Genomic DNA, 25,460 nt, shown 5'->3' on the forward strand with positions numbered 1-25,460 from the left:
TTCCTGACATTCACTAAGATATCTATCGAGTGCCACTTGTGAATGGATCAAGTTGCATTTGTGTCCATTGTGTGTGTAAAGGTGTGCTCTCTGCTATGGTGTTGTTGAGGAGTGGAAAAGAGAAGAGTTGATCCGGCTCAGGAAGTCAACGTTTAGGAGATTCCTCTCACAGTCCGCCATGATACACAAATCACACACCACATTACCTACTGAGGCTGAGTAAATGATGACAGAATTTTCATATTTAGGTGAACTATCTTTTTAAGACAGGATTTCAGCACCAGTAGTGTGCGTGTAGAGTTTACACACCTCCAGATGTGGAGTATAAGACAAGGTCTACAGTGGCACCTGGGCGACCTCCATTGCATTAAGAAACGCACCCTTACAACAACAAACAGGTGTCTGGTTTCCACCCTATAGTCTTGGGTCACAAAAAAAGTGTGTGTGCAGCTCGGTAAGGCTTACCTTGTTCCTCTGGTTTACCGTAAGTCAAAGCGTTCACGCACATGGAGGAGGAATCAGTGTTAATTACATATGGAGATGTACAATTACAAAGATTATTGGAGTAGAACTGAGATCTGGCTGTCTGGAGGTGTGCGTGTGTGTGCGGTTTATTTTAACAGATCATAGGTGAGGACAGGTTGATTACTTCTGTGACACACACACAAAAGAACATAAACAATAGCTGATGTAATTTTGTGTGATATTATTGCCGATTTTCGTGGGATTTCGGGAAATTTTCAGTGGGAGAAACCTTATTGCTTGGAAGTTGTTCTTGCATAACTCTGGAGAGATATTAGAGATTCATTTAAGTTTCAACTTTGTGTCAGATGTTACTCCTAAAATTCCTATGGAGAAATAAAATTAGACAATTGTTGGCATACAGTAAGAGTAGATTTATATAATGAGTGTGGATATCATAGCTCAGATCATTTTGGTTTTGGAAGAATTTTATGAGAAATGTTTGAGCTTATATTGAGATCTCTGACTTTTGATTACACATTTTGGTATCTTGGTAAATATTGGTAAATCTTGGTAAACACAGTTTGAGACATTGGGCTCTCCTCTTAAACTCTAGAGAAAACGAGTGTGAGAATACTGGGGTCTTTGTCATCAGACAGAAGCTTTAGCAATAAAGTCTCCATTTGTTCTCTTTTTAATCTCATTTCTGTCTAGAAGAAATAACTGCGCTATTAAAGAAATCTCATTTGTGATTTTTTCTTTCCACTGAGAATACACATCAACTTTACAGGCATATACACCTGAAGGACAAGCAAACAAAACACGGACTAGGAGAGGTCATGACCTTTTGCAGAATCACATTTCATCTGTCAAAAGTGCTCACTCCCTTTTCGCACTCCACCACAGGAAAGCCAACTCAATATTTACATATACAAAGTTTACCAAGCTACCTTAATGAGCACATACTACAGACTATTATCGTTTTTTTTTTTTTAATAAAGTTAACTTTAATTCCTACAGACTAACCCTCTACCCCCTAACATATTTGTATTTTATTTTTTGGACTACACTTCTGTTCATGTTCGGGGAACTCTCAAACTGTAAACATCTCCAAATCCTCCCTTTAACCTTTGACCTCTACCTCTTTCCCCATCATACCCTTCATCACTCTCAGTTTAAAAATGTGTGTGCATGCAGTCTGCCTTCCTGAGGTGTAAAAGTGGTTTCCTGTAAGTCAGCTGGATTTAAAATGCTTGATATGACTGAACAGCTCACTGAAACCATTTCAAGGAGTCAGACGCTGCCTTTAAAAGACCAAAACCATGACTCTGGGTTCACCAGAGTGTGTGTGGATGAATATGTACACAGCCAGTAAAACAGCCACTAACTGTCAATGAATGATTAATCTTTGACCAAAATGACTATGAAATAATAAAACCTGGTTCAATTTACCACTTAATTTCAAGGTATTTAAAATGGCTAAGAAGAATAGGTGTACAAAATATTTCTGTTTTATTAACAACTTCCTTCTCGCAGATACCACAGTAGCACTTTGAGATGGTTCACAATTTTGACTAATAAATTGGTCATCCAACAACCAACTATTAGATTAGTGTCGTCGACTAGTTTATTTGAATTTTTGTGTATGCACTGTATACTGTAAATTACCCTTACATTCTGACTCTGCGTCGGTGAACACTCCAGTCTCCGTAGGCGTGGATGACATAAAATAAACATGGGTTACAATGGTGTAATTCAACTTATCTTCTTTATTAGAAGTACCAGCCAAACAGCAGTAGCAACAGTACCTGTGCACTCGGTGCACACTCAAAAGCGCAAGCGCCATCCCCCTCTCAACCTTTTTTTTTTCCCCCACGGGGGATGTACCCCGAACTAAAGGGACACTGAACAAATAACTTTCATAAACAAATACTCAATGTAATGCAAATAAAATAAGGGAAAACATATTGTAAAACATTTTTAACTGGTTTAAGTATTGCTACTACTCTGTGTGAAATAAAACTAGAGTAAAAATGAATTATAAATGACCAAATTAATTATTAAATTTAGAAATGACATTTATAATGAATTAGCCAATTTTAGATTACAAAGGCACTGCCATTACATCCATACACATAGAGTTGGACGTCTTTTTGCTGTCGCATCACATCTTGTGCTGTTTTTAGAGCATCCAGCCAAAAGAAGGTGTGCTTGTAAGATGACGAAACCCCCCCTAAACATGGGGGTATGACCTCACCTTTGGGAGATGTGGGGGGGGAAAAAACAGCACCAGCGCATCAGGCCTGTCAGTATATAGTGATATCCAGCTATAATTAACAGCTACATTTTATCAGTGCAGACCTGTATGAGTATGCTTTTAAGAGAGAGAGAGAGAGAGAGAGAGAGAGAGAGATAATGAGAAATTGAGAGAATGTGCATTAGAGTTGATAAAATGCTCACAGGTTGATAATGTAATGTCTGGATAACACTGCAAATCCATTGATTTTAATGGGGGGAAAACCCAGGAGGAATGAACTTCAGTCTTAAAATATGAAAATCGATCATAATCATGACCATTTTATTCAATTGAACAGATTTAAAAAAAATTTACTTTATGTTATATGAAGGTCACATTGAAACTCACTTTGAAACTTTTTACCAGGCCTACTTTGTTTATTTCTGGTACTTTCAAACACCTTTCTTTGAATAGATTTTATCGTTTTAGCTTTGTCTCATACCCAGATTAAACTATTAAAATCCATTATAAAATTAAAAATGATTACATGTTTAAAACTATGATAATCTAAATAAACGGTGAAATAAAGAAATAATGTCAATATTTATTGTGTGAATATGATTTAGATACATTTTTGAGAAATTACGACTGTCCAACAGTTGTGGCGTCATTTCCATCACACCAAAAAATTATGCCCATTACAACATTATTTTTCAAAAGTTAGTGCACCTGTTAATCAAACAAACGTGTCTGTGAAGAGCAAGCTTGAGATTAAATAAATATGTGACAAGTGATATTTGAAGAAAACAAAGCAAATTCAAGGCAAATATCACTTGAGAGCAGACTCTTTATTTTGGGCGTCATTACCAATCAAGCTGCAATTTTGCCAAATAATGCTAAATGTGTGAAAATATTCATTTGTTTGCCTTAGCAAGACAAAGGTGTCAGCTACTTTATTCCAAAAATGTAAAAAAATAAAATAAAATAAAAATAATTTCCAATGTAATTTCTACCACAGAATTCTACTAAACACAATACAGAATTTGAGATGTTCTTGAAATGACATTGGGAAGTTCCATGAATTTCAGACAAAATGACAAAAAAACGACATAAATCTTCCGTGATGCATTCACACACTGTTGGACACTGTTAGTCAGAGGCGGACTGGCCATAGGGAGAACCGGGACTTTTCCCGGAGGGCCGGCCGTGAAACCAGGCCGAACGTGGCCGAGCGGGCACCGATAAAAATTGTAAAAACATACGTAAAATGCTAGCTATAAAATTAACCTCAGCAAAACGACACCTTTCGAGTCAGCTATCTTATTCCAAAAAAATATCAAATGTCATTTCCACCACAGAAAGTTATCAAACACAAGACCATTTCAGATGTGGAGGTTTTAAGAAAATGTATTTTCTAAATGTCCACAGAACCAAAAGTACTTACAGTTTAAGACACTCAAACAAGTTAAGGAGGAACCAAGAGATGGACAGAAGACACTGCTGCTGGAGGGGAGACGACGAGCGTGCAGCTGCAGTCTAAGTCCTCAGCGAGAAGGTTAGACATGTTTCACCTCTGGGCTGTTACTATGCAGACTTTACTGCAGAGAGCACGAAAGAGAGAAAGTTGCCTCCAGCCCTGCTGGCCTACTCTAGATGTTGCATAATAAATGCGCTCACTGCATTGCATTCCCTGTTTAGCTTGTTAGCCCAGAGATGCGTGACAACATTAGTGCTAGCTTCCGCCCCTCTATTCCCCGAAAACAACAGAGGACCAATAGCAGCAGGCAGGTATGAAAACAGTGATGCAATGGAGGAAGATCAAGGTGTTTGTTGTCAGGTGATTCAGAGTCCCAAAAAATTCTGCAACCAATGCGTGTAAGTTGAGGAAACTTCAGGCCGCTTGTAAGGAAGCGTGCAATGCATAATGCATGCTGAGCCTGCAGTCACACCCTACATGAGAGGTGCATTAAACCACAACATGCTTCAGCCCCATGATGTCATATTTAATTCACAACTGTTAGGTGAAAAACACACTGGAGCACCACAGTGATTCGTTTGCCATGACACAGGGGAACACAGGGGTGCAGGGAGGACCGCAGTAGGGAATAGACTTCAGTAGGGAACTTTGAAAATTACTGACATTGAAGATGAGAGATAAGTCATGATGGGGAGATGACAAAATAGACAGACTGGGTTAGACTTAGCTAGAAAGATAGGTTAGATTTATGTGGATGGATGGATGGATGGATGGATGGACGGACAGACGGACAATCAGGTAGATACTGATAGGGATGGACGAGGTACAGAAAGAGACAGAATCTGCTCATGGTAATCTAAAAAATAATCTCCTGTCTCATATTTCTGATCCACCTTGTCCATCTCAATATCACAGCACTTCCAGTACAAAGACACCCATCAACCTGCACAAACCTCCACCCACATAATTTCTTTACTTCCTTGTTTTTTGAGTTGACAGGATATGTAACAGCCCCATCGAGAGACACAGTGAAAGAATTACAGTGCAAAAATTCCAGTAATCTCTCTGGGAGTGTGAAGTATGCATTCCAGCTGATGGGTCAGATCTTCTCTGAAACAACTCCACTTAAAGATGAGATAACCCTCCATTCTACTGTCCAAAGGTCAGCACTGTCTTTATCAAGATGAATACTTCAGGTACCACAACCAAATACCACGCCCTTCTGGTGACCCTATCAGCTGCTTATCTCTGATGATTTGCAATGCAGCAAACCTCCATAGGCTGTATTGTTGTATGAAACCTTAAAACTTGATTATGACCAAACCCATCATGATTAATTGAAATGCCCCCACTCGGAAAGTCGGGGAAAATTGTGAGTTCTCCCCTGGTAATTACGACTTTGTGTTAGCGTTCATCTCGTAAATACGATCATAACGACAAGACTTTAAGGCAGCATAAGTTTCCTGAGGGAAGAACTTAATGTATACTGATGGTAGAAACTCTTTTCCTAGAGCAGGTTTTACTGAGAACTGAATACACTTCACAAGCGATTACACTTCACTGGAGCTAAAAAACACAAACAAAGTTGGACAGGAATGTGGCTCACTGCCAGCCACGTGTTCCACGACAGACAGCAAAAACAAGACCTGACATACTCCTCTAACAACAAGCGTAGCATACGTAGTGATGTCCAGTTCGTGAACGAATCGTTCTCTTACACTGGTTAATTTCAGTGAATGAGTTAAACCAGTTCACTAAATCAGACTGAATTGTTTGAAACAGTTCATGTATCGAGTTAACACTGGTCCACAAGTTACTCCATCTTAACCTTTCTCTTGGACGTGCCTGACACTCGAACTGAGCCTATAACTGGGAGTAATAGGATCCTAGAACTGGTGATATCTGCTTTTCATAACTTTTCTTTGCAATGAACTGCTCCAAATAGTTCACAAATCGGACTGAACACTCCGGTTGCAGAAGTTCTCGAGTCAACAGTACACTGATCCCGGGACAGAAGCTCTCGAGTCCACAGTGCATCAAATCGATCACAGCGGTTCGCGAGTCACCGGTACACTGAACTGAGAATCGCCTCTTTCGGACACAAAACTGAGAACTGCTGATCAGTGAGCTGCTGATGAGCATGTGTGAACTGAGGACTTGAATGAGGGGGCGAAACCTTTCAGTAGAGAGATGTAAATTAATTTTACTATTGAGCTGATTAAGATTAGTTTATTCACTTTTTATGCTTCAGATACGTAGGACATCCGGGTTTTATTTCAGTGTCAATATTGGGTGCTTTAGGTGCAAAACTTTAATGTAGGATATAAGATGTAAGATCACTGAATGAAACAATGATGACAAAAAACACCCTTTTTATTATAACTGAATACAATTTAATAATCAACAATATGTGCTTACATGTGGCTTTATTGAATGTGTTTGAGCGTGTATTCTATGATGCTGGGGTATTACCATTATATACAGTGTCGTCATTATGCGATGACAACAAAGAATCAGTGAATAATTTTTTTGAATCGGTCCATTGAAACGAACTGTCCGAAAGAACCAGTTCATGGAAAAGAATCAGACTTCCCATCACTAAGCATATGTTCAGAATGAAATACTAATGTAGCCTAATACTTTGTGCATGTACTGTATACTGTCTACTTTTCAAAGTTACACTGTATCACCATCTGTGTTTAAAGCATAAAACTGCAAGTCATAAACGGTTTAAGCAAAAACCAATTGGCACACATAGATTTCTGCCCATTACCCCAATTTCGCTTTGCATGTAAACATCTTTATCGGCATTCTTACCGGCTCATCCTATGTGCGCAAGTGTTGTGCTCGTGCCTTTTTACATTTTTAGGTCAAAAGCAAAGAATAATCCAATGTTTTCAAGTCTCAGATGAACACAGTTTCTTGCATTGTCAGATTTTTTGAGTAAGCTGGTTGTTGGTAGTTACCAGTGTATTGGTGTGCATGTAAACGCAATCACTGATAGTAAGAAAGTCCTAAAAGATGTAAATCTGAAAAATATGTCGTCTGAGCAAGTAAGTAGCATACTGCCAGACTTTCTTTTCTTTATTTATGGACATGACGTAAACACATGTCCGACAAATGACGGACACCTGAAATTTCCAGCCAATTCGAACGACACAGCTCTGAACATAAAATAATTATTGTAGGCTAACTGTCGTGACTCAGGGTAACACAAGAACACAGTTTTAAACACAGATTTTATATGTACTGGCTTAATTATGGTATTTTGTTTATTTTGAATAAAAAGTTCTCCATAGTGTACCTTTAAAAACACTATGCAACATTATGCAGTATGCAGTGATTATGATTCAAGCTGTAGTTTCCCAGCAAACACAGAACATTCCGCTAACATTAGCACATGGTTCCTATTTGGCTATTTTATTAGGAACCAACTATTAATGTTCCAAAAACTTTCTTTTTAAGAACGTTCAAAATTCTCAGATCATTGCAGGGAGGTTTTTGTGTGACAACCTAATCACATTGTTGACACATGATCTAATTTTGTTGCATTATGTTACATCTAAGCCGCAAATATGTAGTAATAATGGTAAGCTTGGCTATGGTAGCATGCTATTCCAAACATACCCATCCTTTTAATTCCTTTACTTTTCTCTCTCCTTCTGCCTTTCTATATACTCTCTTTTATCTCCTCTGCTGTGTATGTACATGTGTGTGCAATCAGGGTAACCTAATATACCCAGCACCAACTCTGATCACAGAAAGTGGATGTTCCATGTATTCGCATGTGTGTGGCTTACAGATATGGACACACTTGATCAAAATAAACCACGCAAGGGCCTGAATCAACATGACAAAGTGAGACCAGAGAGATCTTTAAACCTCATGTTCTAAATACTTTCTTTCCTTCAAAGTCTTTAAATACTCTAACTTTAAAATACAATGGTACAACTATGGGTTTTGATATGGTACTATGGCAATAACATTATTTTCTGGACATGTACCATGGAAGTACCATGGCATCCTTTGAAGTACCTTGGAGTGCCATGTAAATACCATTGGCTCATAAATATGGTAATCATCCAGCCCCATGGTATTACCATCTGAAACCATCACTGTAACATTGTACCACCACAGTTTTTTGTAAGGCCATGTTACTCTGACATAATCAAGACCCAGAACCTTTTACCTTCCGTTATACCATAAATTTGGCTTTTCGTTGCTTTTGTTTGGGGTCATTTTTTCTTGGATTTTCTGTGGTTTGGTCAGACCACAAACAGGATATACACATTATTAACGTCCAGCCTTGAAATGAAAATGATGAGGAGTTTTAACTTTCCGCGGGAGGTTCAGTCATGGTTGAACCACCTCATTCAGGGGTTTTGTCTCGTTTCCACGGAGATGTTAATCTGGAAGACCCAGACACACTTCACTGCCTCATCTTCATGTGTCCCTCCAAAATGTTAACACACTCACTCACACACACATACACATACACACAATTCAATATTTTTAGGCCATTAAAACAAAACAGGAAATGACATAAAATAAGTGAAAGCCTTCATAAACACAAATGGATGGTTCTTGTCTTGCCTTGGAATATTCTGGGTTCAATACAAGTTAAGCTCAATCATCAGCATTTAAGCCACAATGTTGATTACCACAAAACATTATTTTGACTTGTGCCTTGTTTATTTATAATAGAGCAAAACTTGTGGTTACAGTAAGGCACTTACAATGGAAGTGAATGGGGCCAGTCAATAAACATTCAAATACATGCTGTTTCAAAGGAATAGCCACAAGATGTAAACATTATAAGTGCTAACATGATTTTAGTGGCATAATGTTGATTACCACAAAAAAAAAAAAAAAAAAAAAAAAAAAAAAAAAAATGTACTTGTCCCTCGTTTATTTATAAAAGAACAAAAATTGCGGTTACATAAAGGCACTTACAATGGAAGTAAATGGGGCCAGTCGATAAAGATTAAAATGCACTCTGTTTCAAACGTATAGCCAAGAGACATAAACATTATATGTGTTAACATGATTTTAGTGCGATAAAATTACTCACTATCCTTATCCGTGAAAAGTTATATCCAATATTACAACTTTGTTGTCCTGACGACATAATGCCGTTAAACATTGTAATCTGTTAAATGCCGGAATGCCATTTTTTGGCACTAAAATAATGTGAAAATGTATAATGTTTATGTCTTGTGGCTCTGCTTTTGAAACAGTGTGTATTTTAACATTTATAGACTGCCCCCATTCACTTCCATTGTATGTACCTCACTTTAACCACAATTTTTTGCTTTTTTTTTTTTTTAAATAGATGTGGGACAAGTTGAAAACAGTTTTGTGGTAATCATCGTTATGCCACAAAAGTTGTCGATTGAGCATGACTTCTATTTAATCCGGAGCATTCCTTTAAAGTCAACATGAAATGAAAATGGACACTTGCAAACAATTCATCATTGCGTGTTATTCTAAAGAAATAGGATGTTTGTTTTCATCACAATGTTAGAGCTAACTCTGTGTGTGTGTGTGTGTGTGTGTGTGTGTGTGTGTGTGTGTGTGTGTGTGTTAAACAGGGATGAGGCTTAGAGAGCATGTGCAAAAAGTGTGTATGCCATGTTTGACCTAATTGTGTCAGCATCATCATGCATCATCACAGAAACGACGAGAGCATGCGCACACACACACACACACACACACACACACAAACACGTTCAGTGCCATGTGCAGCAGGGGCAACATAAACATATCCTAGTTTAGCCATACTCATTTTAAAAAGCAACATAGTCCCTTTTAGATCCCAGATACAGACACACATTTGCACTAATTCGCATTCATATTAGCTTCTCTGTTGTTTAAGGGCACCCAAGACAATCATTTCTATGAAAAGGATGATTGTGGTTAATTAAGGTGTCGGGGGAGGGTGCAAACAAATCCATTCAATATATCATTACCACAACAATAACAGAGACTTCAAAAGTTCCTCTGATTTGAAATAACATGGTACTTACAATACCAATTGAAAGCTCAAAATATAGAAAATATGAGTGGTACTTGCTGTCACAATTCTAAGGTGGTGGTTGCCAAGGTGTTGCTATATGGTTGCTAGGGTGTTCTGGGTGGTTGCTTATTGGTCCAATCCCAACCTGAGTTTCTATGATATTCTGGTCCCTAGATATGGCTCAGGTCCCTCCTTCAAAAAGTCTATGGGATTTGTTTCCAGCGTTTTTTGAGGTGGGTTTAACTGATTGCCATAATTTTAGCTGATTGTTACAGACAAAATCTAAGACAAGGAAGCAAGGCTGAAAGGTCGTGCCAGGTTGAGTGTTATTTCATAAACTCAACTTCTCCCTGTCTGTATACCTCAAGATCAGGAGATTTCAGGTTTTATGATCATTCTGGGGACAATAGGTCACTAATAAAACAGCAAAACCTGACACAAAACTGAATTTGAGGGCCAACAACCGATGGAATCTTGCTGTGCCTTTATCAGGTACATTTTTGGCTCCTACAGCTTGGGAAAAGTTTGTTTGTTTGTGATTTAACACCATGCTAGCTTCCATGGCTATTTTCTTGGTGAAAAACAAGTTAAAATACAATCATAAGTATAGTGATTAAAAACCAAAAGTGTCAGCTGAATAACACAGTTTCCTCAAGGCATTAAAACAAGTACAATAAAATATGCTTCAGAGACAGTGGACTCTGGCATGAAGCACATAATGGTGTATCTTCTCCTGATATTAAAAACATATATGTAAGTTCAAGAAAAGTCTTTTAATTTGTATCAACTAATTTTCTACATATTTTTGGGTCATAATAAATATATATTTTTAGAGATCCTTACCTAATTTGTGCCTATTTGTGTCCCTGGCTCTTTTTAAAATATTTTCACCAACCATGTCCACATATAAGAATGTTAAAATGTGCCAATAACAATAATAATAATAATAATAATAATAAATATATTTTTATAAAATGAATTTTCTATAAAAAAAAAGAATTCTGAATAAAGAAAATCATTGACCGTGTGTCTTGCACATTAAACACAACGACATCACATGACTTTGATAATATAAAAATAATAACGATATAATTAATTAAAATGAATGAATGAATGATTGAATAAATGAATAAATAACAATATTATCATACTGATGTTATATAACAATGTTGAAATGTGGTAAAAATTAATATACTTACAAATAATAACATTAATAAAGTAATAATAAAAATATATATATTTTATGATATTTAAAAAAATAAAATCACTGAAATGTGTCTTACACATTTAACATGATCACATCACATGGCTGTAATAATAATATAAAATAAATAAAGGAATTCATAAATAAAAGGAATAATTGAATGAATGAATGGGAAAAAATAATGACACATTAAACAATCACATCACATGACTGTGATAATAATATTTAAAATAATAATGAAATAAATAAATAAACAAATACATCTAATTGTAATATCTTTCATAAGCAATATGTACTAATCAGGATGTCAATAAATAAATAAATACATAAAAAATAAATAAATAAAATAAAATTCCAAAAGCGGATTTCTTCAGGAAGGTGTGTTGTTTGGAAGTTTTGGTTCCATCAAAACACAGAAAAACTATTTTCTCTTTCACTCTACAGCTGGTGCATTTTGGAGAGTGTGTAAAGCTTGTGACGCACATGGCCAAACACACACAACTAATGTGGATCAAACTCTTCCGTTTAACCAGACTAACTTACATCACACAAACTAAGTTCAACTTCCAGCAGAAATCAGTGACCTCAATAAATAAGCTCAAGCTCTGAATGGATGCACCATACACACATTGCAGGAGAGACGGCGCAGGTTTGTTTCGCTTTTGAATGCGTATGAATATTGAGACCAACTGCTTATTGCTCTTATGCAATACGGAAATGATGATACAGTTCAATCACGGTAACAAGAATCATATTTTTTCCAATGGCATCTGGAGCGAACAAGGCACACGCCCCTCTATGCTGTCCACTGGATAAACCAACTTTCACTACTTTATCCAAAAAGACTCACTCAACGTTCCCTTGGAAGCAACCTGTCAATACTTCATTGCTCATAGCTCAGGAATCACTTCACGATGGGTTCGAACCCACATGTTTTGACTCACCTGTCTAAATCCTTAACCACTAAACCACACCACTCCTGCGCTCTTGAGCCAAAACAAGCCTGTCCTGGTTGGCAAAACATGCGCAAAGGTAAAAACACATTTCCATTATCATTACATAACACTCAGTGGCACCAGTGATACCTTTAAAGGGCTGTATGTATACTTTAACTAAGTGGTTAAAAATATATGAGCTGGCGACCCCAAGATTGCAGGTTCAAACCTTACAGGGGTACATAGATCACCATTGCGCACCGAATCAAGACTTTTAAAGCACCAAACTTGCAGTACAGTGAATGAACTACAAGTCATTTATTTTGGATACAAGTGTAACACCAAACTCAAATCAAGTGGGGCTACTTACGCACTGCCTCCTGTTTGGGGTCGAGCGCATCGGTGGTCGTTTGGATCCTGTTTATTTTATCCCGGAGCGCCCAGACGCGCTGGTTCGTGAAGATCAACTCGTGCTCCAGGTCCTGGAAGAGCGAGCAGGCGTGTTTGGCCAGGTCGGACAGCTGGCGCAAGGTCCGAGAGAGAGCCACATTACTGATGGTGCACAGGTCCTGGAAATGTAAACCCTCCTCATCTGTGTCCGTGCGTCGGCACAACAAATGGGGCTCCACGATCCGTTTGGCAAATGGCATTTTCTCATGTAGAGTTTCAACATAAAAGCCACTTTTTGAGGAAAACAAACAGGTTCCATGTAGAGTAAAGACCCTCCGTTACTCCAGGGTCTCCTGCGGCTCGTCCTCCATCCTCCGTTCGGCTGGACACACACACACACACACACTCACACACACTGTAACGCACTGAGATCCGCCTCTGCCTCTCTGATCCGTGTTTCACTCACTGGTGTGTTTTTCTCTGCGCTTTAAACTCAAAGCGCTTTTAAGGAAAGAATTAATGGAAAACCTGGAGCGGAATCCCGCATAAGCTGGACCTGGATTGCGCAACAGACTTCCCATACATAAGTAGATAGACAGACAGACAGAGAGACAATAGATAGATAGACAGACAGACAGACGATAGATAGATAGATAGATAGATAGATAGATAGACAGACAGATAGATAGATAGATAGATAGATAGATAGATAGACAGACAGACAGACAGACAGACAGATAGATAGATAGACAGATAGATAGATAGATAGATAGATAGATAGATAGATAGATAGATAGATAGACAGACAGACAGACAATAGATAGATAGATAGATAGATAGATAGATAGATAGATAGATAGACAGACAGACTGACGGACGGACGGACGGACGGACGGATGGACGGACGGAGAGACAGATAGACAGATAGATTGACAGACAGATGATGATGATGATAGATAGATAGACAGACAGACAGACAGACAGACAGAGAGACAATAGATAGATAGACAGACAGACAGATGATAGATAGATAGATAGATAGATAGATAGATAGACAGACAGACAGACAGACAGACAGACAGATAGATAGATAGATAGATAGATAGACCGACAGACAGACAGACAGGTAGATAGATAGATAGATAGACAGATAGATAGATAGATAGATAGATAGATAGATAGATAGATAGATAGACAGACAGACAGACAATAGATAGATAGATAGATAGATAGATAGATAGATAGATAGATAGATAGACAGACAGACAGACAGACGGACGGACGGAGAGACAGACAGACAGATAGATTGACAGACAGATGATGATGATGATAGATAGATAGACAGACAGACAGACAGACAGACGATAGACAGACCGGACAGACGATAGATAGATAGACAGACAGACAGACAGATAGACAGACAGATGATGATGATAGATAGATAGATAGATAGATAGATAGATAGATAGACAGACAGACAGACAGACAGATAGATAGATAGATAGATAGATAGATAGATAGACAGACAGACAGACGGACGGACGGACGGACGGACGGATGGACGGACGGAGAGACAGACAGACAGATAGATTGACAGACAGATGATGATGATAGATAGATAGACAGACAGACGATAGACAGACCGGACAGACAGACAGACAGATAGACAGACAGATGATGATAGATAGATAGATAGATAGATAGACAGACAGACGGACAGATGATAGATAGATAGATAGATAGATAGATAGATAGACAGACAGACAGACAGACAGATGGACAGAGGATAGATAGACAGGCAGACAGACAGACAGAGGATAGATAGATAGACAGACAGACAGATGATAGATAGATAGACAGATAGAAATCCACAGGGCTAAAAGTACCTGAAGTTGAAGAAACACCCTAATAAAATTTGTTCAAAACAGAATATAAATTGTAATATTGTAAATGGAATAAAAATGTGTTAATCTATTTGATTTTTATCTGTTTAATAATGACATGTTGGCTTGTAATGTAGCAAGAAATAACTGACCTTTATGCCATTTAGTGGAGTCAAATGTTCTTATTTGCAGATTGTTAGTGTCTGAAACATTAAGTAATGCATTTCCACACACTAGTCCTCAGAGTCTGGTTAGTGTGTATGGAGTGTGTGGAGATTCCTGTGTGGACACATCACAGAGAGAGTCTCATTCACATTTGCTGAGTGAGTATTTCACTAAAGCCGTTCTGATAAGAACCAAAGAGCTCACATCCCTAAAGCCCTTCCCAGTGCACGCAAATACTAGAGTACTCAACGCAGAATTGCCATCGCTGCAATGCACACACACTCTGAATGAATGGGCCATCACAGAGCAGTGCATAGACAGTGGCTTGCTCACTGAAAATGAATGAAGTCTGAAACAAATTATAGTGATCAATTATTTAATCCATTTACTTGCTCATTCATTTATTCATTTTGTATTATCACTTACAACTTAAAGCCATCAAATTAATATAGTTTAAGAGCAGCAGGCAGGCTTTGGAATGGCCTTTGGATGTGTTCAGTAAATCACAGTCTTTCCACACAGAGAGAGCAAAAGATATTTTCACACAGTACAGATCCCTCTAGTGGCAGATCCATCACAGGCCTCCTTTGCAATCAGAGCAAATATTGTCATTCATACTCTCAAAGTCCCATATCCTTTACATTTAGGCCTATAACTTGTTATTTTATGTCGTTCATTGATATAGTTTTTGGACACTAAAGCCACAATTAAAGGGATAGTTCACACAAAAGTTAAAATTCTCTTATCATTTATTCACCCTCGTGCCATCCCAGATGTGTATGACATTCTTTCTTCTGCAGAACACAAATGAAGATTTTAGAAGAATTTCACAGCTCTGTTGGTCCTCACAATGCAAGTGAATGGTGACCAAAACTTTAAAGGTCAAAAAGCACATAAAGGCAGCATAAAAGTAATCCATAAGACTCCAGTGGTTTAATCCATGTCTTCAAAAACAACATGATAGGTGTGGGTGAGAATCAGATCAATATTTAAGTCCTTTTTTTTTTTTTACTATAAATCTCTACTTTCACTTTCACATTTACATTCTTCTTCTTATGTTTTAGGTGATTCGCATTCTTCGTGCAAACTGCCACCTACTGGTCAAGGAGGAGAGTTTATAGTAAAAAGGAATATTGATCTGTTTCTCACCCACACCTAGCATATCGCTTCTGAAGACATGGATTAAAACGCTGGAGTTTTATGGATTACTTTTATGCTGCCTTTATGTGCTTTTTGGAGCCTAAAAAATTGGCACCCATTCACTTGCATTGTATGGACCTACAGAGCTGAAAAATTCTTCTAAAAATCTTCATTTGTGTTCAGCAGAAGAAAGTCATACACATCTGGGATTGCATGAGGGTGAGTAAATGATGAGAGAATTTTCATTTTTGGGTGAACTATTCCTTTAGAATGTGCAAATGTTTAATTGCATTTGATAACAAAATATCAAACCAAGTGGCATTTGTTTTAAAGAAAGATGTTTTTTTTTTCTAAAGAAATAGAAAATCAAATGTTAAATGTTAAAGTAACAAATCTGAACTAGCGATTCCCAATTCGCAAATTAATAATTATTTTGAGTCGGTTCTTTTTTGTGCATTTGTCAAACTGGTTAGTGTAACCGGCGCCAGCCGGCATGGGAAACGGGCACACTAACCAGGAGGCTAAAAGCTACAGCCTCTAGCATCAGTCGCTAGTGCTCCTCTTGAGTCCAGGGGAGTGAGGTTTACACATACCGCTCACCTATCACGTACCAGCTGGCTCCCATTACATTAGCATGTCATTTGATCTCATTTGTTCATAAAGTTTTTGGACACTTAAGCGACACTTAAAATGTGAAACAAAATATCAATTGGCATTTATTTTGAAGAAAGACTTTCCTGAGTAGGCTGTGTAGTAGCATTCGTGTAAATATTGTCTACAAGCATTTCTAAAAGACTATTCACATGACACTGAACTAGTTGAAGTTTCTCAAATTTACCTCTCTAAAAGTAGCATTTAGATTCAGTTGATTGTAGGTAAATTATGGGATGAATATAGTATCAAAATTATTCACAAATCTGTAAACACTTATCCATCAATTCGATAAATGCCATACATGCATCTTACTATCCACACACAAATGCCTTTCAACTTGTGTCAGTGAAATTCTGAATTAAATGAATGTGCACCTATTTGTACAAATAGAGACATATTTGTGAATACAAATGTTCCCTTTTGTATAAATGTAACAAAATTTGCATGTCTAACCAAAGGAAGACGTTCCAAATTAAACACAAAATGGCCCTGTGAAGCATTGAACGTGCATTTGTGGATCAAGTGACACGTGCATTCATTGACATGTTTTTGTGTCTATTCTGTTTTATTTATTTGAATTTTGAGACTTTTGTTTCACAGTTTTTACCATGGCTGACCCACACACAAACAACTACCAATGAATAAGTCCTAAATTCATTCATAAATGTGGGCATATCTACCCACTAATTTGGGAAAAATTCACAAATGTGTGTTATTAGAATTATACAAATGTCTTTTTACTTAAATTTATTATTAAATGAATGTGCACCTATTTGTACAAATAGAGACATATTTCTGAATATAAATGTTCCGTTTTGTACAAATAAATCACAGTTTGTGTATGCAACCAAATGAAGATGTTCCAAATTAAACACAAAATGGCCTTGTGAAGCATTGAATGTGCATTTGTGGATCAAGTGATACGCATGCATTCATTGACATGTTTTTGTGTCTATTCTGTTTTATTTCTTTGAATTTTGAGACTTTTGTTTTGCTGTTTTCACCATGGCCGACCCACACACAAACAACTACCAATGAATAAGTCCTAAATTTATCCATAAGTGTGTGTTGTGATTGGGGCGTGGCCGAGCGATGTTTACAGAGAGCGAGGCTGGGAGAGACAGAACGGTAAGGACTGACACCTGTGGAAAATCACCTCTAACAGCTGTTTTGTGTTTGCAGTGAGAGTGGATATGGATGAAAGTGCAATCCAGATCGCTGGAGTAGAGAGAGAGAGTGAAGCACGCAGCAGTGTTGTGTGTGTGTGATTGTTGTGCTGAAAAGCAAACATTTGTGTAGAACGCTGAAAAGTTTACAGTGACTGTTTACCTGGCCCCCGCTTCCTCCTTCACAAGAGATCTGAAGAACCTGTCACAGTGTGGATACATCTACCCATCAATTTGGGTATCGCTTGTTCTGATTCGTAACAGCTGAAGTACATGACTACACGTCAATATAATTGAAATATTTTCATTCATTTACAAATATTTAGAAACATACTACTCTAAGGTACATGTCCAAAGAAAACATGGCAATTATGGTAATTTTAGGCACTTTATTCATTCGTGAACTTTAAATGTTTGATACTCTTAATTTTACCGGCAGTACAGATTCGTTCAGAAGCTGCACACATTCGTGTTAAACATTATGAAGACCTTCTTCTTTTCTGTGCTCTGAAGTATTCCGTTACTGATTTACGGAGTGAGAAACCACTCCAAATGAGTCAGTCCGTAGCAGCCGTCCGAAAGATTCCAAGTCGCGAACCGATTCAGATCATTTTGCCAACCTTTCCAATTCATTGAAAAGAACAGACTCTTTAAAATAAAGAGTGATTCTTTAAAATAATTTGAGTGATTCATTGGGCATTGCTAGTTCTGATTCTAAGTAACAGCCAACAACTCGTCTTTATGAAAAAGCGTCTTAACCAACATGTACATAATTACTCCGCTTCAGTTCCACTCAACACCTGGGGCAGTTCAGGGAAAAACATTCGGGGATAGACTCATTCAGGGTTCGAGGCGAGCCCCAAATGTTTTGCCCTGACAATGCCCTTGGCCTTGGCAATTACAACAAAACTCTAAATTAAATAATAATCTGTCATGTTAATGAGAACTTGGGGAGGAAATGTGCTTAACTATCATAGAAATCTCAAGTCAGTCACAATGTAAAATATCTTATTGATCCATAAAATAGGCCCAGACACAACATAAATCCCATCTTCATATTCTAGGTCTGCATTTTGAACTGAATGAAGCTCAGTCCAGGGAGTCTTGAGGACCCCAAGGATCGCTTTCCACCGATTGGGGTCCCATGGCACCAGACGTTATTTTAGGAACATGGAGAGAATGGGTCTGTAGAGTGGTTTGGATTGAGTCAGGTGACCCCTGCAATGCTTGTGTCTGTCTGTTTGAGAGTGGCACAGCTGCACCAAGTGAGTGAGTGTGTTTAAATCTGTCTATTTATGTGAGTGAGAGTCCCTGTGAATGTTTGTGTCTAAATATGTCTCCATAAAAACATCCATCTCATCTGTGACTCCAACTGCTCAGGACATTTAACTCTTTATTTTCACTGCAAAAAAGTAATTAGTCTTTTAGTTTTACATCCTTAAAATTGATTGCATTAGATATTAAGACTGGAAAATAGTTCCCCCCCTTGTTTTAAACATAAATCAAACAAGGTGTTGAGGTTTATGCTTAAAAATAAGATTAGAAAAAATGGTTTGCCAATGAGCTGAAAAAAAAAACAAAAAAACAAAAAAACAAAAAAAAAACTTAATTCAGGGTATATTCTTTGAAAGAAAGTCTTATTATCTTACACAGTTGTTAATATATTTGTTCTGGAAAACAAGACAAAATTAGCTAGGTAAAGATTATCAAGACAAACTTTGATATTGGCTTTACAAAGCCTTTTCTCAAAGTTTAAAGAATTTGAATTTGGGTGGTACAGACATTATGAGACAGTCAGTTAGCTATCTAAATAGATAATTAGACAAACTTTCAGATAGATAGACAGATAGACAGGCAGGCAGGCAGGCTGGCAGTAGTCCAGTAGTTTAATCAATGTCTTCTGAAGCGATCCAATCAGTTTTGGGTGAGAACAGACCAAACTGTAACTCCTTTTTCACTGCACATCTTGCCATTGCAGTCTCTAGGCACGATCATGATTTCAAGCTCGATTACAGTTCCTTGTGCTTGATGCATACACATAGAGCTAGATGGCGCAATAGGAAGTGTAATCCAGCTTGAAATCATGATCGCCAAGGAGACTGTTGTCAAGATTTATAGTGAAAAGAAGTTACATTTTGGTCTGTTCTCACCCCAAACCGATTGGATCACTTCAGAAGACATTGATTAAACTACTGGACTATTGCCAGCCTGCCTGTCTGCCTATCTATCGGTCTATCTATCTGACAGTTTGTCTAATTATCTGTAGAGTAACAGTATGCTGGCTTTGTCAAACATAAATACTGATTTTTTCTTTCTTTCTGTGAAAGAGACAGAAACAGTGGCATATAAACTCTCTGTGACTGATTTATTAATTCAGATGCGTTCGAAAACATTGACAAGTCATTGTTTTATTTTTTTTTAAAAGATTTTAAGTAATAAATGCCCTTCTTTCCATGCTAGAAAGATAAAAAGAGAGCTGTTGTTGAACTGGGGTTGAACCCAATTGAGGCCGTTTATGGATTTGCAACCTGGCAGAATGGAGTTTAAATGCTCATGTGACCTAAATCCATCTGTATTTATGCGCTTGTGGTGTGTTGTTCGTTTGTTTTGGGGGGATGGGGGATTTGCATGATTAAATATTACATTTGAACTGGTAATTCCATATGATGTCATCTTAGTGGCTCCAAAAAACTATTTGTACATGTAAGCCACACTTAAAAAAATAATAAAAGGATCATTAAAGTAATCCATATGACTTCAGTGGTGAAATCCATGTGTTAAGACACAATACGATAGGTGTGGGTGAGAAACCGATCAATATTTAAGTAATTTTTTTGCATAAATTCTCATCCCTGCCCAGTAAGGGGCGATGTGCATGAAGAAATTAAATCACCAGAAACAGAAGAAGGAGAAAGTGAAAGTGAAGGAAAAAGGACTTAAATATTGATCTGTTTCTCACCCACACCTATCATATCACTTCAGAAGGCATGGATTTAACCACCAGAGTCACCTGGAGTACTTTAATGTTGCCCTTATGTGGATTTTGGAGCTTCAAAATGTTGGCACCCATTCACTTGCATTGTGAGGACCAAAAGAGCCTAAATATTCTTCTAAAAATCTTTGTGTTCAACAGATGAAAGAAAGTCATTCACATCTGGGATGGCATGAGGGTGAGTAAATGATGAGAGAATTTTCATTTTTGGGTGACCTATTCCTTTAAGTGGATGTATCAAATCAGTTCCCCTCAAGTTTGACAATCATGAAGTGTCCAAATACTTCGTCAATGTATATTGTTATGTCATTTAAAACTTAAACTAACTTTTGGTGAAAATTTGCTTGAAAGTTGTTCTTGTGCCACCTTTCTTTCAAATAAATAAGTGAGACTTAATTGTCCAAAAAATTTTTGGACTCCCCTATGTGTTCTCCCTTCTGATTTGCTGGTGAGGTGAGGCCCAGGATGCAGTTTATATAATATGATTTTATAAGCATGTTACTCTCTATAGTCTCTATTGTCCTGTTGTTTGGATTCATTCCACAGTCGATCAGCTTCAACGCGTGACAGACCGAACAATGATACATCCATCAGACACTGACACTGGTGGACTGCATCCACCGGATTACTCTCTCAGTGCCATCCAATCCAAACCTACACAGGAGCATTATGTGTTTACTGCGTGTATTTTAACAAGACCAAACCCCAAAAAGAAAACTTGGCAGAAACATGTTTGGATCAGTTCACAATCCAGAATCAGATGAGTTATTTGAGAGAGAGTTAATGCATGGTTATTTGTTCATTGTTATCAGTATGCAAGGAATTTTTGCCTCCAGAATTGCATAGAAAGCGTAATCAATTTAAATATAATTCAAATGGCCGTCATTCGCAAAGTTGTGAAAAAAGTAATGCGAATGGAATCTAATAGTATTTATTTTTTAGGCAACGTCCACGCTACTACATTTTCATTTGAAAGTACATTGATTTAGCTGTTTACGCCTCTCATCCACACTAGCACAGCATGTTTCTCCACCAAAAATGGAGACTTTCGAAAACGCTCTCAGTGTCAGCATTTCCATTATCTGGAAAATGATGAAGTTAGGAAATTGAAAACTAAGATTTCAAACTTGGATGTGGCCTTAATTAGTATCCAATCAAGGGATTAATTAACAATCCACTAAGACATTTCATAATTCTCCTAAAATACTCGTTTTTTTAATTTATTTTTTTATGTTGTCTTATCCACATCAAAGGAACCAATCCACAAGAGAGTCAGAAGAGCTCATGAGACCGATAGAACATGATCGTCAGAGGTCACAACCTCTTGATCCACTGACCGTACATGCACAATTGATTCTCCATGGTCCTCAGGTTTGAGACGAACATAAAAAAATAAAAAAATAAAAAAAAAACCACAAAGAGATAAATTGAAGAGAAGAGCGTTTATGGTTTCACCCTAAAGTACTTAAAGAAATGTTGAAGATTCAATGCAAGTTAAGCTCTATCGGCTGCATCTTTGTTGTCCATGGCATGTTGTTGATTAATCATCCATCAGTGTGTAAAATCAAACAACCCCTTTCTGATATCCGGCAAAAATGCGGTCATGACTATTGCAAGCCTTTCTGACATTTAATCATGTGCAGGATATGAATTATACTGTATATCTACAGTATAATTAAATGTTCACAATTTAAAATGCTAATTCTTGATACAAGCAATGGAATTATTACTAGTTAAATTGACATTTTCTGATATCAGTACTTAGGTTTGCACTAGTAAAAGAGTTCATTCTTGATATCAAAAATGGAATTTAACCTAGTAAATGGTAAAAATGCTAATTTTTTATATCTGTAATTTGGTTTTCTAGTGGAAATGTTCATTTCAGATCTCTATAATGTGATTTTAACTAGTAAGAAAGCCTTTTCCAGGTTTCGAACATGTTGAAATAAATGTATAGACATGTTGATATCAGGATTGTACATTTGCACACGTAACAAGTAACACGTGTATTAGTGATTTTTATTTGCTTTTTTTACAAACTGAGGGATGAGCCTTTTTTCGTGATTCTGACAGCATGCCGTCTAAAAGAAAAGCTAAAATTACAAACACACACTGAATTCACCATACTCTCCCATAATTACATTGGTTTATTGACACACAGACATCACATTCCTGCATCAGAACACAGTGTATGTGAAGTTCAGCTAGATCCATATTATCAGTATAAAAAAAAAACCACACACACAACATGGCCAACAACAAGCTTGGCCTGCAAAATCATGACAATTTTTTGCATAGTAAAATTATTTAGCACACTTCAAAACAAAAAGACATTTTTTTACTTTTTTGCAGTAGCTGGTTTTCATTTGATGATTTTTTTTAAACATCTTTTTTTTTTTGACACTTCATAATTACCTGTACAGTAATTATATACCCATGTTGATTTTTTAGAATAGTTAAAAGTTAGAAATAATAGTTAAAGATATTGCAAGCAATACAAAAAGGAAATGTATAAAATAATTTATTTCTGACAAATGTAAATTTTGTGACACCCAAAGTCTTTGTAATTCGTTAGGAGCACAATCAATGGATCCCCCTCATTCATTTGTACTGATGTAAATGTACATGTGGCATTCAAAATTACTTTGAATGCTCTAACATTCCAGTCAAAAAACTTGCATAAAACATGCCATCAAAACTAACAATCTAAAATAAAATGCAGTTTTTGCCACCTCATCGGTGTAAAAATTCAGCTTCATGCACGAACACACACATTCAGATTTGAGGAGTCTTTATGACAAAACATTCCACATCTTTACAAATTTATATCTTATACTTTGTCCCAGCTTACATGATAATGATTATTCAGAGCTAAAGTCTTTACCAGTGTTCTTTCTGGGTGAATCTCAGGAAACCTGCTGTGGTTTCATGTCTGGGTCATATTTTAACCCAAAACCAAAAAGAAAGACATAAGAAATTATATTTTGCTTAAAGAAAATAAAGGCAATTTTTTTAGGACCATTAAGATATAAATATATATAATATATAATTATGTGTATTTATTCATATTTAAATACATTATTATTTATATATATATATATATATATATATATATATTACATTTTTATTTTATAATAATATTTTATTGATTATTTTACGATTATATATTATGTATAATGATTATTTAAATTAGAGAGTATTTATACATCATGTTAAAATGTATGCAGTTTATGCAGATTTTAATTTTAAAAACATTCTTACACATTTTTTATTTATTTTTTTACTGTACAGTGAATCTAGTGAGAATCACCACTGAGAATAATGGAATGGGGGAAAAATTCAGAATCATGATGTTCTTGATTGTCATGAAATTAATGTCAATGCAACAAATCTTACAAATAATTAGAGAATCATTTTTTCTTCTTTTTTTTTTTTTTTCCTTTTGATTTTGGGGTGAAAAATGTGACCTAAACATGTCTGTGTGAGAATCACCATTATTAAGCTTATTCTTGGTGAAACGGGAATGGCCTCAAACACATTCACGTTAATTAAATTACGGTTATTATTTCATGATGCGCTAGTATAGTTGTCCAACAAAGCACAAAAATAGATCCATAGATTCCAGTTTTCTGGAATAAAGTTCATCTTTGATCACTCAAAGCTTTTCACTGCAAAAATATCATTTAGTTTTTTGTCTTTTTTCCCCAAATAAATTTAGAAATATCCAATAACAATTTATATTTACTTTAGAGAATACATCTTGAATTAAGTAAACTTGTCTTATCTCATTGGCAAATAATTTGTTTTCTTGTTTTAGGCATACATATCACTAAATTAAAAGTTATTTAAAACAAAACTAATAATAAACGATTTAACCAATATGGTAGAAAAACACAATTCTTTCAAGATATACTCTCTGAAAACAATGCGTATTATCTTAAACAATATTGCTTCTCAAGTACAGTTATCTTGTTTCACTGATACTTAGATAATTTTGCTGTAAAAACAGGCTGGAACAAACAAACAAGCTAACAAACTGTTCTGTTTTTGACAGAACAAACTTTGTGTAATTCTTCTTGTTCTCCTCCTGTATGTAGGTGAATCCTCTACCTGTGTTTTTGACAATGTTTGTGGCATCCCAAATGTTTGGTCACTTAAAGTGAGCTTCCTATCATGTGACTGTATTATAGCCCCTGGTTTCGTACTAAATACGGTTTTGCCATCGTCATATTGAAAGATGTGTGCGTAGAAAGACAAAATAGAAAGAGTGTGTGTGTGTGTTTTGGGTCAGGTTGATGCCATGGGCCGCAGTAACTCCAACTGGGATTCCAAAGTAACTCGCTCCCGATGCACAACCTTATAGACAAAGACAGGGAAAATAGAGAGAGGAGAACACAGAGTCAAACTAATATTGGAATGATTATTTCAGATAAGCTAGGCTGAGTGAATCAAATTAAACTCCATTTCAATTCAAGATTCAATTTCCCTTAAGCTTGTATGATATCCTGAACTCGCTTTCGGGTTACAATAAAACTGCACATTGTGACCCAAAGCCAGTAAGTAAATGATCCAATCTAGATCACGATTTACCCAACACTTATTTTCTAAATCTTTTACAGAAATAACTATTTTACATCATCTAAAGAAAATAAAAATGTGTTTTGTGAGTGGTTGCCAGGGTATTGCTATGCAGTTGCTAAGGTGTTTTAAGTGCTGACATTTTTGCAAAAGGATATTACG

At 36.6% G+C, this 25,460-nt stretch overlaps 2 protein-coding genes across 10 annotated transcripts in view; both read right to left on the reverse strand.

The window, feature by feature from the left end:
- The window catches only part of LOC127418731 (actin remodeling regulator NHS-like), a 124,232-nt gene extending 111,135 nt beyond the window's left edge, over positions 1–13,097 (reverse strand). The window contains exon 1 of the mRNA XM_051659471.1: positions 12,701–13,097. Within this exon, the coding sequence (XP_051515431.1) occupies positions 12,701–12,980 (280 nt within the window). The 5' untranslated portion in view covers positions 12,981–13,097. The remainder of the gene's footprint in view (positions 1–12,700) is intronic.
- A 10,776-nt stretch (positions 13,098–23,873) lies between these two features.
- The window catches only part of LOC127418760 (ralBP1-associated Eps domain-containing protein 2-like), a 63,798-nt gene continuing 62,211 nt past the window's right edge, over positions 23,874–25,460 (reverse strand). For 8 of the 9 annotated variants that reach the window (XM_051659555.1, XM_051659554.1, XM_051659553.1 and 5 more), the window contains one exon: positions 23,874–25,076. In XM_051659555.1, the coding sequence (XP_051515515.1) occupies positions 25,008–25,076 (69 nt within the window). In that variant the 3' untranslated portion in view covers positions 23,874–25,007. The remainder of the gene's footprint in view (positions 25,077–25,460) is intronic. The other variant, XR_007893542.1, reaches the window with a different exon arrangement.

Source organism: Myxocyprinus asiaticus, chromosome 28 (assembly GCF_019703515.2).
Source record: "Myxocyprinus asiaticus isolate MX2 ecotype Aquarium Trade chromosome 28, UBuf_Myxa_2, whole genome shotgun sequence".
Classification (NCBI taxonomy): Eukaryota; Metazoa; Chordata; class Actinopteri; order Cypriniformes; family Catostomidae; genus Myxocyprinus; species Myxocyprinus asiaticus.